Genomic DNA, 13,679 nt, shown 5'->3' with positions numbered 1-13,679 from the left:
TTAAACCCTCTCCCCAGCTCTCTCTCCCTCCTGCCTAGGTACTGTATAAGGAACTCTGGACTGTTCTTGAGAGAGCATGTAGAGAAGCAGATAGGAATGATTACTTTTACAAATAAGCTCTTAGTTTTAGAAAGGGCCTGGGCCAACAATGCATAGCTTTTTAAATATATATTTTTATTGTACATTATACTAGAGTTTAACAAAGAGAAACATAAAGCAACAGTGGTAATGCAATTAAAAAATACACAGTAGTTACTTAAAAAAGGAAACATCCATACAGTATTAATCTGGATCTAGCTCAGTCCTTTAATATATTGCTAAATCTAGACTAATGTTTTTCAAACTCGGCAACTTTTAGATGTGTGGACTTCAACTCCCAGAATTCCCCAGCCAGCGTGCTAGCTGAGGAATTCCAGGAGTTGAAGTCCACACATCTTAAAGATGCTGAGGTTGAAAAACACTGGTCTAGACCATATGGTAACGTACTTCCATCTTTTCATTTTTAAATATAAAGACATTTCAAAAATTGACAAAGAACACATCCCTTTAAACATCCTTTGAGATCTGGAGTATTGCTTTCTTTCCAGCAATGCAGGTTAAATCTCTTAGCCGAACACCAGGCTTGACAGAATCAGCACTCTTCACAGAGAGTTACATTCCGTAGTTTTGGAGCATCATGCTTACATATTCAGCTCCCATGTTTTTCTCCAAGATTGTGCTAACATATGTGATGACTTGAAACTAAAGGAGCCATAATGGAACACAAACAGATCATAGCAGCCAGGAAGTCTTCAAATTTCTTAGAGCACCAACACAAAAATCTGATATCCATCCTTGGGTAGTCCAGTACACATGGAAAAAGAACTTCCAACTAATTAATGTCATCCCTAAGTTCAGAGTATTCTGCTTTTATACTGCATTTCTGCTTGGCTATAAAAATTTCAGCACAACGGGGACAATAGGTACACAGAAATACTTTTCTATAAACTTCCTCACAAATGACATAGAATTTAGTGTAATCTTTTCCCTTGTGGCAGTTACACTGTGGACCAGAGATCCCTTGAACACTTTTGACATGTGGCCCTTGAAAGGCATCATGAACACTTCGTTTTATAATGGAATAAGTCTGGCTAATATCACTGTACTGTGGAGATAGTACTTAGAGTTGTGCAAAGGTGCACCTTCAGGGGGGGTAAGAAAAGCCAAAACAGCTGTTGTGATTGTGCAACCAAAGCCTCAATCATGGAAGGCCTCAGTCATGGTGGGCCTTGATCATGGAGGGCTTCAGTCAGGTGTCTGCAACCATCATTTGACATTTTGAATTTGAGAACCCAACTGGATGTAAAAGTGTGAAAATGGTTCAGAAGTGCTTCAGACCTTGCACAAACACAACATCTTTCTCCTGTAGAGTGGTCCCTCTTTTCTCAGTTTCCATGTGCGCCTGAAAAGTGTCATGGCTGGTTTCACTTTAATTAGTTCCTTAAAACAGCAACATCTTTTCTCACATTCAATGCAGAAACAAATAAGCAGCTATACTGCAACAGTGATAAATGCTTAGAGCCATTACATTTACCATCATTTATACAGTAAGTTGGTTATGAAGCAAGTCGCGGGGAAATAAAGGAAATTGCAATCTGAACAGATCTTCCAAGAACGGGCTGCTGAATACTATCTGCCAAGAAAGCACTGAGTATGATTGCTTATTATTTGCATGTTATTCCAATACTGTTGAATACTCTTGGTAGCTAATTACTAAAATCCAAGGGCACACGAATTAAAACCAATTAAAGCATCATTAACAGTTAAAGTCCTGGTGAAACAGAAATCGATTCGTTGTTTGAAAGGCCATGCACCAAATGCAGCTCCGGAAGCAGTGCAGCCAGGGTCCTGGGGAGATCCGTGTCGCGGGGATCGGCCGTTCAAAGAGCGGGTCACCTCTCCTGAACAACCGAACGAGCAGAGAGATTCATGAGCAGAGAGGCTCGTCTCCTACCCTCACCTCCCGGTCCTACCCCCACGTCTTTACTGCCCGTGTTGTTGCCATTCTACAAATACCACAAGAAATCGGAGTTTGTGTGCGCGTGCAAACCCTCCTCCAGCGCTGACCACGATCGCGCGGCTCCAACCCCGCAGTCATTCCGTAATCACCCTGTCCTCACGCGCTCGCCGATTGGCTGCTTTGCGCTCTTCGTCAGATGGACAGAGATCGGCCCACCTGGCTGGGCTCCGCCCCGGTCTTTTTCGGTCCCGCTCTGGGTGGCTGCGCGGCGCGTTCCCCGCGACCGACGAAGGCATGGCGGAGCTGAGCTGGTTCGAAGCGGGCGGCTCTCTGCTGGAGCGGGTCGCTGCCGGCAGCCCGCTCTCCCTGCTTTTGGCCGCTTCTGCTTTTGCTCTGAGCTTGGGCTACTTGTTACAGCTCGGCTCTCGCCAACAGCGACAGTCCAGTAGCGGCCAGGTAAGTTCGGTCGGATGGTGTCCGCGTCGGGGTGCAGCCTTTTTTGTTTAGAGGTGCGGTGCAGTTTTTGGGTGGGTGGGTGCGTGGGTGGGGGGCTTCGTTTTGAGTCGCACATGACTCAACGTGAACTCTAGAGGCAGGTGCTTTGATGTGACTCGGGGCTCAAAGGGGCGTCAGAGGATGTGCAGATGCGGCAGACTCTCTCCCTGTCCTTCAGCGTTCAAAACGAAAATCCCTTTTCGTTTCCAAAATGAAAAAAGCAAAGATCCCTTGAACCTTTCATTGTAGAAGCCTGTGTGTAGAGCGAGGAGACCGGTCCTCAATATTCCGCAATAAAGAGGAAAGGATGGACGGACTACTTTGCTCATTGTGGCAGTTCATTTGGCTCCAATTTGATGCCCTTCAGATGTGTTGGGATTGTGACTTCCAGAATCCTCAGCCAGTGTGGCCAATGGACACTGGCAAAGATGATGAGCAACCAGCCTTTCTTCCCAAGTTACAGCTTCAGTTTCTGTCCCAGGTTACAAGGGTGGTAGGCTTCAATGGCAACTGCTGGTCTTACAGCATTTTGCCACAGACCAAAATGAAAAGCATTTGCTGCCCTTTCCTGTATTGGAGCATCAGAAGTGGGTGTTTTGGGGCTGCTACTTAGTGGCCATACACTGTGAGCATCTCTGCTTAGCAACCACAAAGCTAATCGTGAATGGGGCTAGGACCTGTGGCCACAAGTTTTACGTTCTTAGCCAAAAGTTACAGACCCCAGATTAAAATGCTTGCTTGTTGTATTGCTAACTTGTTTGTTTGAAGCATCATTGGCACGCTCTTGATCTGTCCATCTAGCATTATTTTAACTTCTCCTTCAGGGACAGTGGTCAGTCCTCTGATCTGCTTGGGTCAGTTCCATGCAATTTTTGTGTGCTTAAAGTCTCCTCCAATCCTTTTGTTTGTTAAAAATGTTACCTTCCTAACAGATTCAGCGTTTGTTTGCTCACCTAAAGTCTAGCTTTCGTGGAAGAGGGAAGCAGGAGATACAGTCTGGGTAAATGTGTACTGCTCTCTGTACAGCTATAAAATACAAAAATAGGCTTTCTCTCTCTCTCTCTTTTTCATCTGTAGAAGTATCCACCTTACATTCCGTCAAATATCCCTTTTTTGGGACATGCAATTGCATTTGGAAGAAATCCTATCCAATTTTTAGAAGATGCCTATGAAAAGGTGAGCCTAATTCCTTTGCACTACTGTATTAATGTGGTGGTTCTGAAATAATACAGTTATTCAAAATATTTAAACTAATGTTTGTTTTGGATAACTGAACTACTGAGTCCATATAAGACTGTAGTTTCATAGGCAATAATTACGTCTCAAACAAATGTAAGAACATTGATGTTACTTTTTATGGAGCATAAAAGCGGAGTAACATGCTTAATCTTTTTCCCATTTCATATCTTGCCCCAAATGTTGTCTTGTCTGCAGTTCCAGGGTTTCATTTGGGGATGCGTGTGATATCTGACAAAAACTCATTCCTAGAGCAGCACAAAGCAAGGTGAGGAAACAGGGTGGACTATGGAAGCAACATATGATTTGCTTTGGCTGAAGTGAGAAGGCAGCAATTTGCCTCAATGCAGAAGTCAGCTGGCTTTGAACTGCTTCAGGCCAATCTTGCAGGGGGAAGCTGCTCCTAGTATTCTCCTCCGATGCACGCCAAAGTACTTCAGGACAGGATGGCTTAGGACCGCCTGCCGTACAAGCCAGAGGTCCCCATCATAGAGGGAGGTCCAGGTTGGCCATCTCCACTGTGTGTTCTGAAGCCATCCAGTCTAGCAGAATGTCAGGGTCTGTGGTGTTCCACAAAAGCTCTGCCTGCAGAGTAGATGTTGCTTCCTTTGCAGTACTGGCTAGAGCCTTTGGCAATCACTAGCATAAGCCACTCCCCTTTCTTGCCTGCTTCAGGCTCAGCTTCCTTTGCCCTGCACTGCAGGTAACGGTTGCCCAGTCTGCAGGCTCCTTGCCTCTGGTACATGCTGCAGGATAGCCTGAAGTGGGCCCCAAAGTCATCTGGTTTGGAAAACTTTTGGTGCTCAATGTGGGGCTCCAGGTTGGGTGGCTTCAGGAAGCACTGCAGGAAAGGGTCCTCTCAGCTCCCTTCTACAGTGTTCAGTGAAGAAAGCTCCTCTAAGCTATATGATCTAAATCAGTGTTTTTCCAACTTGGCAACTTTAAGTTGTGTGGGCTTCAACTCCCAGTTGAAGTCCACATATCTTAAAGTTGCCAAGTTGGAAAAACACTTATCTGAACTATAATTTAACTAAAATAAAAATATGTGAAATTAGTATTTTATTGACAAGGTGAAAAAGAATGAAATGGGCAATAAATAGTCTACATATGGATATTACAATTAGAGCAAGGTAACCGGCCTGACTGCTTGTCAAGTAGGTGTACTCTTCCAGCTAATTATGCAAACCTAAAAATGACAAATTAATGGAGGCTGTAGTACTGAACATCACTATTTGATCATGTTTTCTTTTTTTCCACATGTATTTATTTTGTAAGTGGAAATATTCACTACAGTGTCTGCAATCATGCTAAAAATGCCATTATTTTAAACTTCTGTTTTTCTTTGTTTCCTTATTTTCTAACTCCTTGGTTTGTTCCTTGCAGTATGGGCCTGTATTTAGCTTCACTATGGTGGGAAAGACCTTCACCTACCTCCTGGGCAGTGATGCAGCTGCTCTCTTGTTCAATAGTAAAAATGAAGAGTTGAATGCAGAAGAAGTATATTCACGGCTAACCACTCCTGTCTTTGGCAAGGGAGTAGCTTATGATGTACCCAATGTAGTATGTATATTGTTACATGAATTGATTTATTATTTTAGCTAGAATTTCTATACTAAATCATATAAATAGAATGTAAAAATTGACACAACAGATTAGGTTTAATTGTAAAAGAACATTTTTTTCTTAGAGATCTTTGAGCACATAGGTTTAGCGTTGACAAAGAGCTCCATTTGGAAAAAGTCAGTAACTAGGCTGGATTTTTGATGAGAGTGCGGTCCTCGTCTTCTGATTGAGTGTTCAAGGGCATGGCCTCTACCTTCCCAGTCAGTTGTTTTCTATTTGCCAGAGCAGTAGATCAAGAAAATTTGCTCTTGGAAAGGTAAAGCAGCATTTATTTGATTAGACTTTCTGTCTTCTTGGGCTTTGCAAAACAGAACAAATGCTAGTTGCTACAGAACTGACTTTGCCTACGCTGGTTTAGTGGTTCAGGTGCTGGCCTAGAAACCAGGAAACTCTGATTTCTAGGCATCCCTGAGGTATGAAAGCTGGCTGGGTGACTTTGAGCTGTTGTTAGCTGATGTAATGGGTCATGGGAATGACCTTGGGAGACAGGAGGAAGAGCTGCAGACTAGGCAACGGTCAGATAAGAGGCAGCTGAGCCTGCATAAGGAATCAGGGTGTGGCAAATGTCTCAGAAGGGACCCTCCCTAGTTCCTTGGGCTGTAAAGGTGAGTGGGGAGAGATGTAATTTCAGACTTGCAAGTTTCTGTTAATGTAACCTTACAATAAAGATAGTGCTAGAACCTCTGGATGTGCTTCTCGTCTGGACTACCTCACAAGCTGACAGCTGGTGACTGAGCTGGGCTGGGTGACTCTCAGTCTCTCTCAGCCCAACCCACCTCACAGGGTTGTTGTTGGGAAAACAGGAGGCAGGAGTATTCGGTATGTTTGCTGCCTTGCATTGACCAAATATTTAAAAAAAGGATTAAAAAAAATGCCTGTAATTCTGGGAATTTAGATTCTAGTGCCCCAGGCAGATACAGTTTGAGGAAGGCTGGTATAAGCTAAATATTTTGTTTTGAAATTAATATTTTATTTTTAAGGTATTTTTGGAACAGAAGAAGATGCTAAAAACTGGTCTGAATATAAGTCAATTTAAACATCATGTATCAATAATTGAGAAAGAGACTATAGAATACTTTAAAACTTGGGGAGATAAAGGAAAAAGAAGTAAGTATACTGTTTATGAAGATTTACATTTAGACTATGAGAATTAATCAAAGTGAATATTTGTAGCTCAGGGTTGAATTGTGGAGTCCTTGGTGCTCTCTGAGCCTTATTGTTTTCTTGCAGACGTTTCATTGCCAGACTAGGCAACATCTTCAGTGCAAAGAGGGAATGGGCCTTGCTCTCAGTTTATATACCATGGCTTGCCGTGCTTGTGTTGGTGGGGGTGTTGTTCTCTCCTTGGGAGTGCCTTGATTGGGCCGTTGTTTGCTGCTTGGTTGATTGACTGGGAATTAATGAGAATTAATCTGATCAGTCTGAGGAACACAGATGTGGTATCTTGTGCAGAAAATGTATGCCATGCCAAAAAACTCAAGAGTTGTTATAATGATACCAACCAGAAATACCAGGAAATTCTGCTAGTTGTTTTCTTGCTGAGTTATATCTGGGAGATGGCACTAGCTGTCTCTGCAGAAACTTGTTGAAATTCAGTTGAGATCAGCTCTGTGAATAAGCAGATGGAAGTCATGTATCATCTGTCCTCTGATGGCTGTTCAGGGCTCTTGTGAGGGCTGGCCCTGAATGCTGTTGTGTGATTGAGTGTGAAGGCAGGCTGGTTCTTTTGGTTTTGGGTTGGCCCTTGGCATTCTCCATTAGACAGATGCAGTCTTTGGCTAAAGGCCAGTGATGCTTTAGGTTTCAGCTCAGGTGACTTACTGTACTGGTCTTGTCAGAACTGAAGTATAAACTTCAATGGTAATGTGCTTTTGGGGTCTGTTCTTTGACAATGAGGGATGGAAAAGAAGAAAGTCAACCTCTCCCTTTTCTTCCCACCCTCTGCCGTCCTCCAGAACATCTTTTTCCTTTCGATCCTGAAGTCCTATCAAGGAATCTTCATAAAGATTTAGATTGACCTTTTGGGGTTCACCATATTAATTTAATTTTGCAATTTTAAAAGTAGACTGGAAATAACAACACTAGACTTTTGAGGTACTGTCTTTCTTTTAACGTATTTTTTTCCTTGTTGAATTTCACAGATTTGTTTGAAGCATTTTCAGAACTAATCATTTTGACAGCCAGCCACTGTTTACATGGGAAGGAAATAAGAAGCATTCTCAATGAGAAAGTAGCACAGCTCTACGCCGATTTGGATGGGGGATTTACTCATGCTGCGTGGCTCCTACCGGGGTGGCTGCCTTTGCCCAGCTTCAGGTACTTAACACCTTGAACAGTTGAGGACATTATTAATGAAATAAATATGTAATGGTATGTGGGAATGACCTTGGAAGACAGGATGAAGAGCCACAGCCTAGACAATGGTCTGATAATTGAAGTTTGAGTACGGAGGAGGAGGGGTGGCAAAAGCTAGGGATTTGTTCTTATCACCATGTTCTGGGTTCTCTGTAGGAGTTCTCACTCTTTACATCCAGCATTACCCATTGAACTTCAGGACAGAATCCAGTCCAGTTGTATTGCAGGGTGCTGTCAGTTTTGCCCCATCAAATCTTAGAAGCTTGTTTTTCAAGGACTGTATATACTCTTAGATAAGCCAATCTGTGGATAATCTGATCCTCAAAATTTTTAGGTTTTGATTTTCACAATTGGCTTATCTGTGGGTAGCACATTTTTCATGGTAAAAAAATATTACCATATAATACTTGCGGATGAGCCGGACCCAATTTTGGGAGTGCATTTTGGAACCTAACGTTCTCGGCTTACATGGTAAATCTATAAATGAAGAAGTCTTCAAAACTCTCCATCAGGACTGAAGCTGGTTGTAGGGACTTGTGTGTCTTTTCTGTTCTTAGGTATTACTACTTGCCATAAGCATAGATTGTGGTGTCTGAACCTGGATAGGACTGTGATTGTACCATGACTACCATTTTTTAAGCTGGAATCATAGAATATAAGGGTTGGAAAGAATCTTGGAGATCATCTAGTGCAGAAGTTAGATACAATTGAGCAATAGAGAAAGCAGCTAAAAGGTGTATAGGAACCTTCAGAACAAGCAACTAGATGAGTTTTATCCAGTCTGTTTATGTTTACCTTAAGTTATAGAGTGCAGGCAATAACTTCAAGTGCCAAATAAAGTAATGGGGTCAGTTCTCCAAATGCAAAAGAAACAAAATCCTGAACCAGGTTGGGAATTGCAGTCTGGGCAATGAATTGCTTTCAGTAAGTAATTGCTAGTTTCTGGCACTGCACTACAGTAGCCCTTTTTCAAATTTGATGTATCTTTTGTTGTCTAGGGCTGAAAAAAACTTAAGGGGCAACTAAAAGTTCAAAAGTATTATCTGCAAAATCCAAGGTGTTCACATTTTGCAACCTGTTTTTAATTTAAGATGCAGAGACAGAGCCCATAGTAAAATAAAAGCTATTTTCTATGAAGTAATTCAGACGCGACGAGAGTCTTCAACAAGAGAGGATGACATGCTGCAAACACTGCTGAATGCTACTTACAAGTATGTGAAAATGGTATAAGCCTCTCATAAGGGTTACCGTAATCCTAACAGGAATAAAAACAACTGTGTGAAAACTTATACAGTGGATCAGAAATCAAGACAAGATTCAGAACTTTGATCTATGAGATGCAAGAACAACTTTGAGATGTAGTTTGTTGTGCAAGAGAAGAAAGTAGCATGGAATTGAAAACAGAAACATTAGTAATCTCCAATACAAGTTATATTCTGTGAGAAAACTATTATCTTGATTCCAGAATTAATCTGGCTGAGATCACAGATGATATCATACCATAAGATGTTTGGGGGGATTTAGCTTAGTGTATAGTGCTTTATTCAAGAAACCCATGGTTAAATGAATAGTTTAACATCATATTAAACTGTGACCGCCTCCCCCCCACCCCCAAGTGTGGACAATATGTAATCATTCAGATTTTAAGCCTGCAACTGCCATCATCCCTCATCATTAGCATGTTGTCTTAGTCTGATGGAAGTTGGAATTCAACATCTGGAGGACCACACATTGCCCAACCCTGCAATAAAGCATTTATCTTATAAGCTCAGCAGCTACTTGTTGCCAGGAACCTAAACTTCTATAAAAGACAAACACTGATCCAGGCTGAAACATTTTGAAAAGATGCTTTGTCTATACATAGCAATATTTAGAACCTTTGAATTCTAAAATGGTATTTAAACAGATCACTGCCTGGAAAGACAAGACATATAGAAAGAAGACTGTTATGTCTTACTACTATGATTACTCCTGTAATCTTCAATATTTTAAATTTGTAAGCCCCTTTGGTTGAATTCAGCAATGTAGAGGAAAGGCAAGGCATAAATACTTCTAATAATGTTGACATCTATGCTGAAATTCCATGTTGTAAAATAATGTGGATTTGTTTTAGAAAGAGGATTTAAGAAATTTGTGGATTGTCTCTCTCATTCTGATGCGCTACCTATATCTTGAAATCCAGAGATGGTCGCCCTCTAACAGATGATGAAATTGCTGGGATGCTTATTGGATTGCTCTTAGCAGGCCAGCATACATCTTCAACCACTAGCACTTGGCTTGGCTTCTTTTTGGCCAGAGATAAATCAATACAGGAACAGTGTTATGAGGAACAAAAAACTGTGTGTGGAGAAGATTTACCTCCATTGAACTATGATCAGGTTTGTAGGCTTTGCTACTCCTTTTTAACTTACCAATATAGCCTTTAAATGTATATGTGGAATGCAAGCTAATTTGGATTAGCAAGGTAATATATCATATACTATTCTCAAGTTTCCAAGATTTTTCAAGTACAGATATTAAGATCAAAAATATATTAAACAAAACAAACTCCCACAACAGGTTTCTGAAAGTATTTTGAAAAACTGCAGGATATATTTGTATGATTTGCATGTGATCATTTATATTCTTAGCAAAATGCCTGAGAGGGTGTGTCCAATGCTTTTTTTTTAAAAAAAAATTGTGACTGTAGATTTTGCAGTGAATATTATGTACAAAGCATAATTTTATATATATATATATATATATATATATATATATATATATATATATATATAGTTATGTATATATAATTAGGGGTTATAAGTATAGGCATTTTAAGAAATATTCTGAATAGATGAGAAATTGTAAATATCTTGTTTTCTTAGCTCAAGGATTTGGATTTGCTGGATCGTTGCTTGAAAGAAACATTAAGACTTAGACCACCTATAATGACCATGATGAGGATGGCTAAAACTCCCCAAGTAAGAAACTTCGTTTATATTCAGTATATATTAAATCAGAATAAACACATAAGGAAATATTATAAAGATACAGTAAGCCCTAAACTAGTATGTACCAATTCTGTCTTAACACTTAATCATGCCTGGAGTAAGAAAGAGGAATAATTCTACATTTTTCATCTTTAGTTAATTACTGTGGGCAAAGAAAGTTCAGTATTAGGCATACAGTACATTCTGGCTACAAGGCCATGTTACTTAACCTGGCACTTTCTTCTAAATAGAACTTTATAGAATTATATTATTAAGTTGCAGTTTTATGGATGCTTCTGAGAATAGGTTACAGTACATTTATTATTGCTTTCTTCTGAGTAGAAATATTTAGCATTGGTGTTTTTTTAATATTATTGTTTTACATTTACTTAGCTTCAATAGTCACTTTCTTGATAGAATTAACTTACAGAAATACCTTAAGCATGTGATGTAAAATGTGTCTCCAGACACATTATGTGTATTAGATGACAAAATGCTTGTAAATACCAGAGATTAGCTTAGTTGATAAAATGGTAGACGTCATGTTAAGACTGATGAAATGAATTTTCCCTGTATGCTTGTTCTTGAAATATTAGATTTTATCCCTTTATTTTTAGTCAGATCAAGCTGGCATACATATCTAAAAGTCCTGCCTTCTATTTTCCCCACAACAACTCTGTGAAGAGAGTGTAAGGCCCAAAATCACCAAATTGATTTTCATGCCCCAAGTTATTTTTATTATGAACTGAATAAACCTAAGATAGGGTGTTCACTGGCATTTGAATGTGAAGATTCTTTCCTAGAGCTATTAGTTGAGAATTCCTGGTCTGTTAGAGATTTCCTTCATCTCTTTATGAGTTGGTTCTGATAGCCACCAGAAAAGAGTTGCCCATGTTTCTTAAATAGCTCTCCAACTACTTCATTCTGTTCTCGCCAGCTTTTTAAAAGCTATTTCTTTGCTATAGTTCATTTTGATACTGAAAGGAACTATTTTGGAAACTAGTGAAGCATGTGAGTGGAAATCAAGTCATCCCTCAGAATTTCCTCTTCTGAGCCTGGAATCTGCTCTCTAACTACAATATCTCACTGAATCCCAATAATTACATAACTGCCAAGATGCTGTGCTAGAAACCGTAAGAAAACCTGGGGTGTACTTGTGCAAGATGAAGTGTGAAAAGTTGGATGAGATGGTTTTCTGGCTTCACCTTTGCTATTTTTATTATTGACCTCTCTCACAGTCAGTCATGCCTTGGTCATCTCCTGCTTGGACCATTGTCACTTTCTAAGGGGAAGTTATTGTTGGATCTTAATGAAGAACAGGAAGCTAAGAACCTCTGTGCTCCTCAACCCTAGTTATAATTCTTAGTAAATATTTTTTAAAAAAAATCTTGCTGAATAATCCCCTTTATGCACTCCATAGATTGCCAACTCTTAATGTATCACCTTAGTAATTTAGGCATCAAAAACCTTTACTTTTATATTGTCTTTTGCCTTTAGACTGTTTCTGGTTATACAATTCCACCCGGTCATCAAGTTTGTGTATCTCCTACTATCAATCACAGACTTAAAGACTGTTGGGTGGAAAATTTAAAATTCAAACCAGACCGTTATCTTCAAGATAATCCTGCAGCTGCGAAAAAGTTCTCATTTGTGCCATTTGGTGCTGGTAAGTTTATTTATTATATCTGTATGCCTCCACTTTTATTGCAATGAATGGTTGGTTGCAGTGTATCCTTGGAGCTGGCTAGAATTAGGTGAACGTTATCTAAAAAGCAGCAATACAACCTATGATTTGAACAACCCATAAATTGGACCTGTTGGGCAGAACATTCATTGCTAGGAAAAAACCATTCACCACGTCCAAAGCATGGTCACAACTGCTAACATGGCAAGTATTTAAACATGTTTTGCAAGTTCAAAACAGTACCATTAAAAAAAAAGTTGCCCTCTGTTGAAATCAATGATGTAAATACATCAGCAATAATGTCTGGCATAGTTAAATAGAGCTTGTATGGGAGTAGGGAGGAGAGGCTAGACTCTTGTGGATCAATAGCTTTTCAGTGCACCTGGTCTCACACTCCCTGTGCAACTCTTAACAACCAAAACCAATCCTGGAGATTTCCCTCATTCCCAGTAAACCTGTGTTTTGTTGCACACATAAACACACAAACCACACAAAGTAGCCTAAAGCTACCCTCCAAAAAGTGCAGGGTGAGAAACAATTAAGATTAAATTGAATTAGCTGCCTATAGAATAAAGTGTCCTATTTATAAAATTAATTGATCTGCATGTCCCCATATATGTAACAATAACAAAAAAGTATCTGGAGAAGGCTAACCTGGGAAGGGAGAACAACACTGGATGGAGATGTGGTATGAGAAAAGGTAACTGGAGAGGAAAAGAGCAGCTCCTTTCTGGGATTACAAAAAGGGTTCACTCTGTAGGTTATCAGCAGCACTTGGGAGGAGCAGCTTGTCTGGTCAATTTTAACCTCCTTGTAACACCAGGATGCACATATAGAAGGCAAATGTCTGCTGTTGCACCTGCCCCTCCACCCATGAATTTCATATCCTTTTTCTAGAATCCTTGTGAGGCAGAGGCAGCAGGTTCCTTTCAGAACACTACTCCTTCAGAGATTATTCATGGGAGTAGGTGGGGAGAAATAATTGTCTGTTAAAAATGGAAACTATAAACTCAAGGTATATGTTTGGTTTTTTTAGGTCGTCATCGTTGTATTGGAGAGAACTTTGCATATATTCAGATTAAAACAATTTGGTCAACACTTCTGCGTTTATATGAATTTGATTTAGTGGATGGATACTTCCCTACCATAAATTATACAACTATGATCCATACACCTACAAATCCATTAATTATATACAAAAGGAGATCACAAAATAAGACACATACATTGTAGAGAAACTCTTCTAGACCAGCTAAAGAAGAGGTTGATCATTGCCTGTAATGTAATTTGTAAAGAAATTTGAAATTTTGTGCTACAA

The 13,679-nt window shown here is 39.9% G+C and overlaps 1 protein-coding gene across 1 annotated transcript; it reads left to right on the top strand.

Moving 5' to 3' along the window:
• Positions 1-2,247: 2,247 nt before the first annotated feature.
• LOC134497739 (lanosterol 14-alpha demethylase) lies at positions 2,248-13,679 on the top strand. The gene is made up of 10 exons (XM_063303612.1): positions 2,248-2,455; positions 3,572-3,670; positions 5,114-5,290; positions 6,334-6,460; positions 7,495-7,669; positions 8,800-8,919; positions 9,891-10,086; positions 10,573-10,668; positions 12,175-12,343; positions 13,398-13,679. The coding sequence occupies exons 1-10, from the start codon at positions 2,294-2,296 to the stop codon at positions 13,592-13,594; spliced, it is 1,518 nt and encodes a 505-aa protein (XP_063159682.1). The 5' UTR covers positions 2,248-2,293; the 3' UTR covers positions 13,595-13,679.

Source organism: Candoia aspera, chromosome 4 (assembly GCF_035149785.1).
Source record: "Candoia aspera isolate rCanAsp1 chromosome 4, rCanAsp1.hap2, whole genome shotgun sequence".
Lineage (NCBI taxonomy): Eukaryota > Metazoa > Chordata > Lepidosauria > Squamata > Boidae > Candoia > Candoia aspera.
The sequence above is the reverse complement of the archived record's forward strand: the minus strand, read 5'-3'. Positions and strand labels throughout refer to the sequence as shown.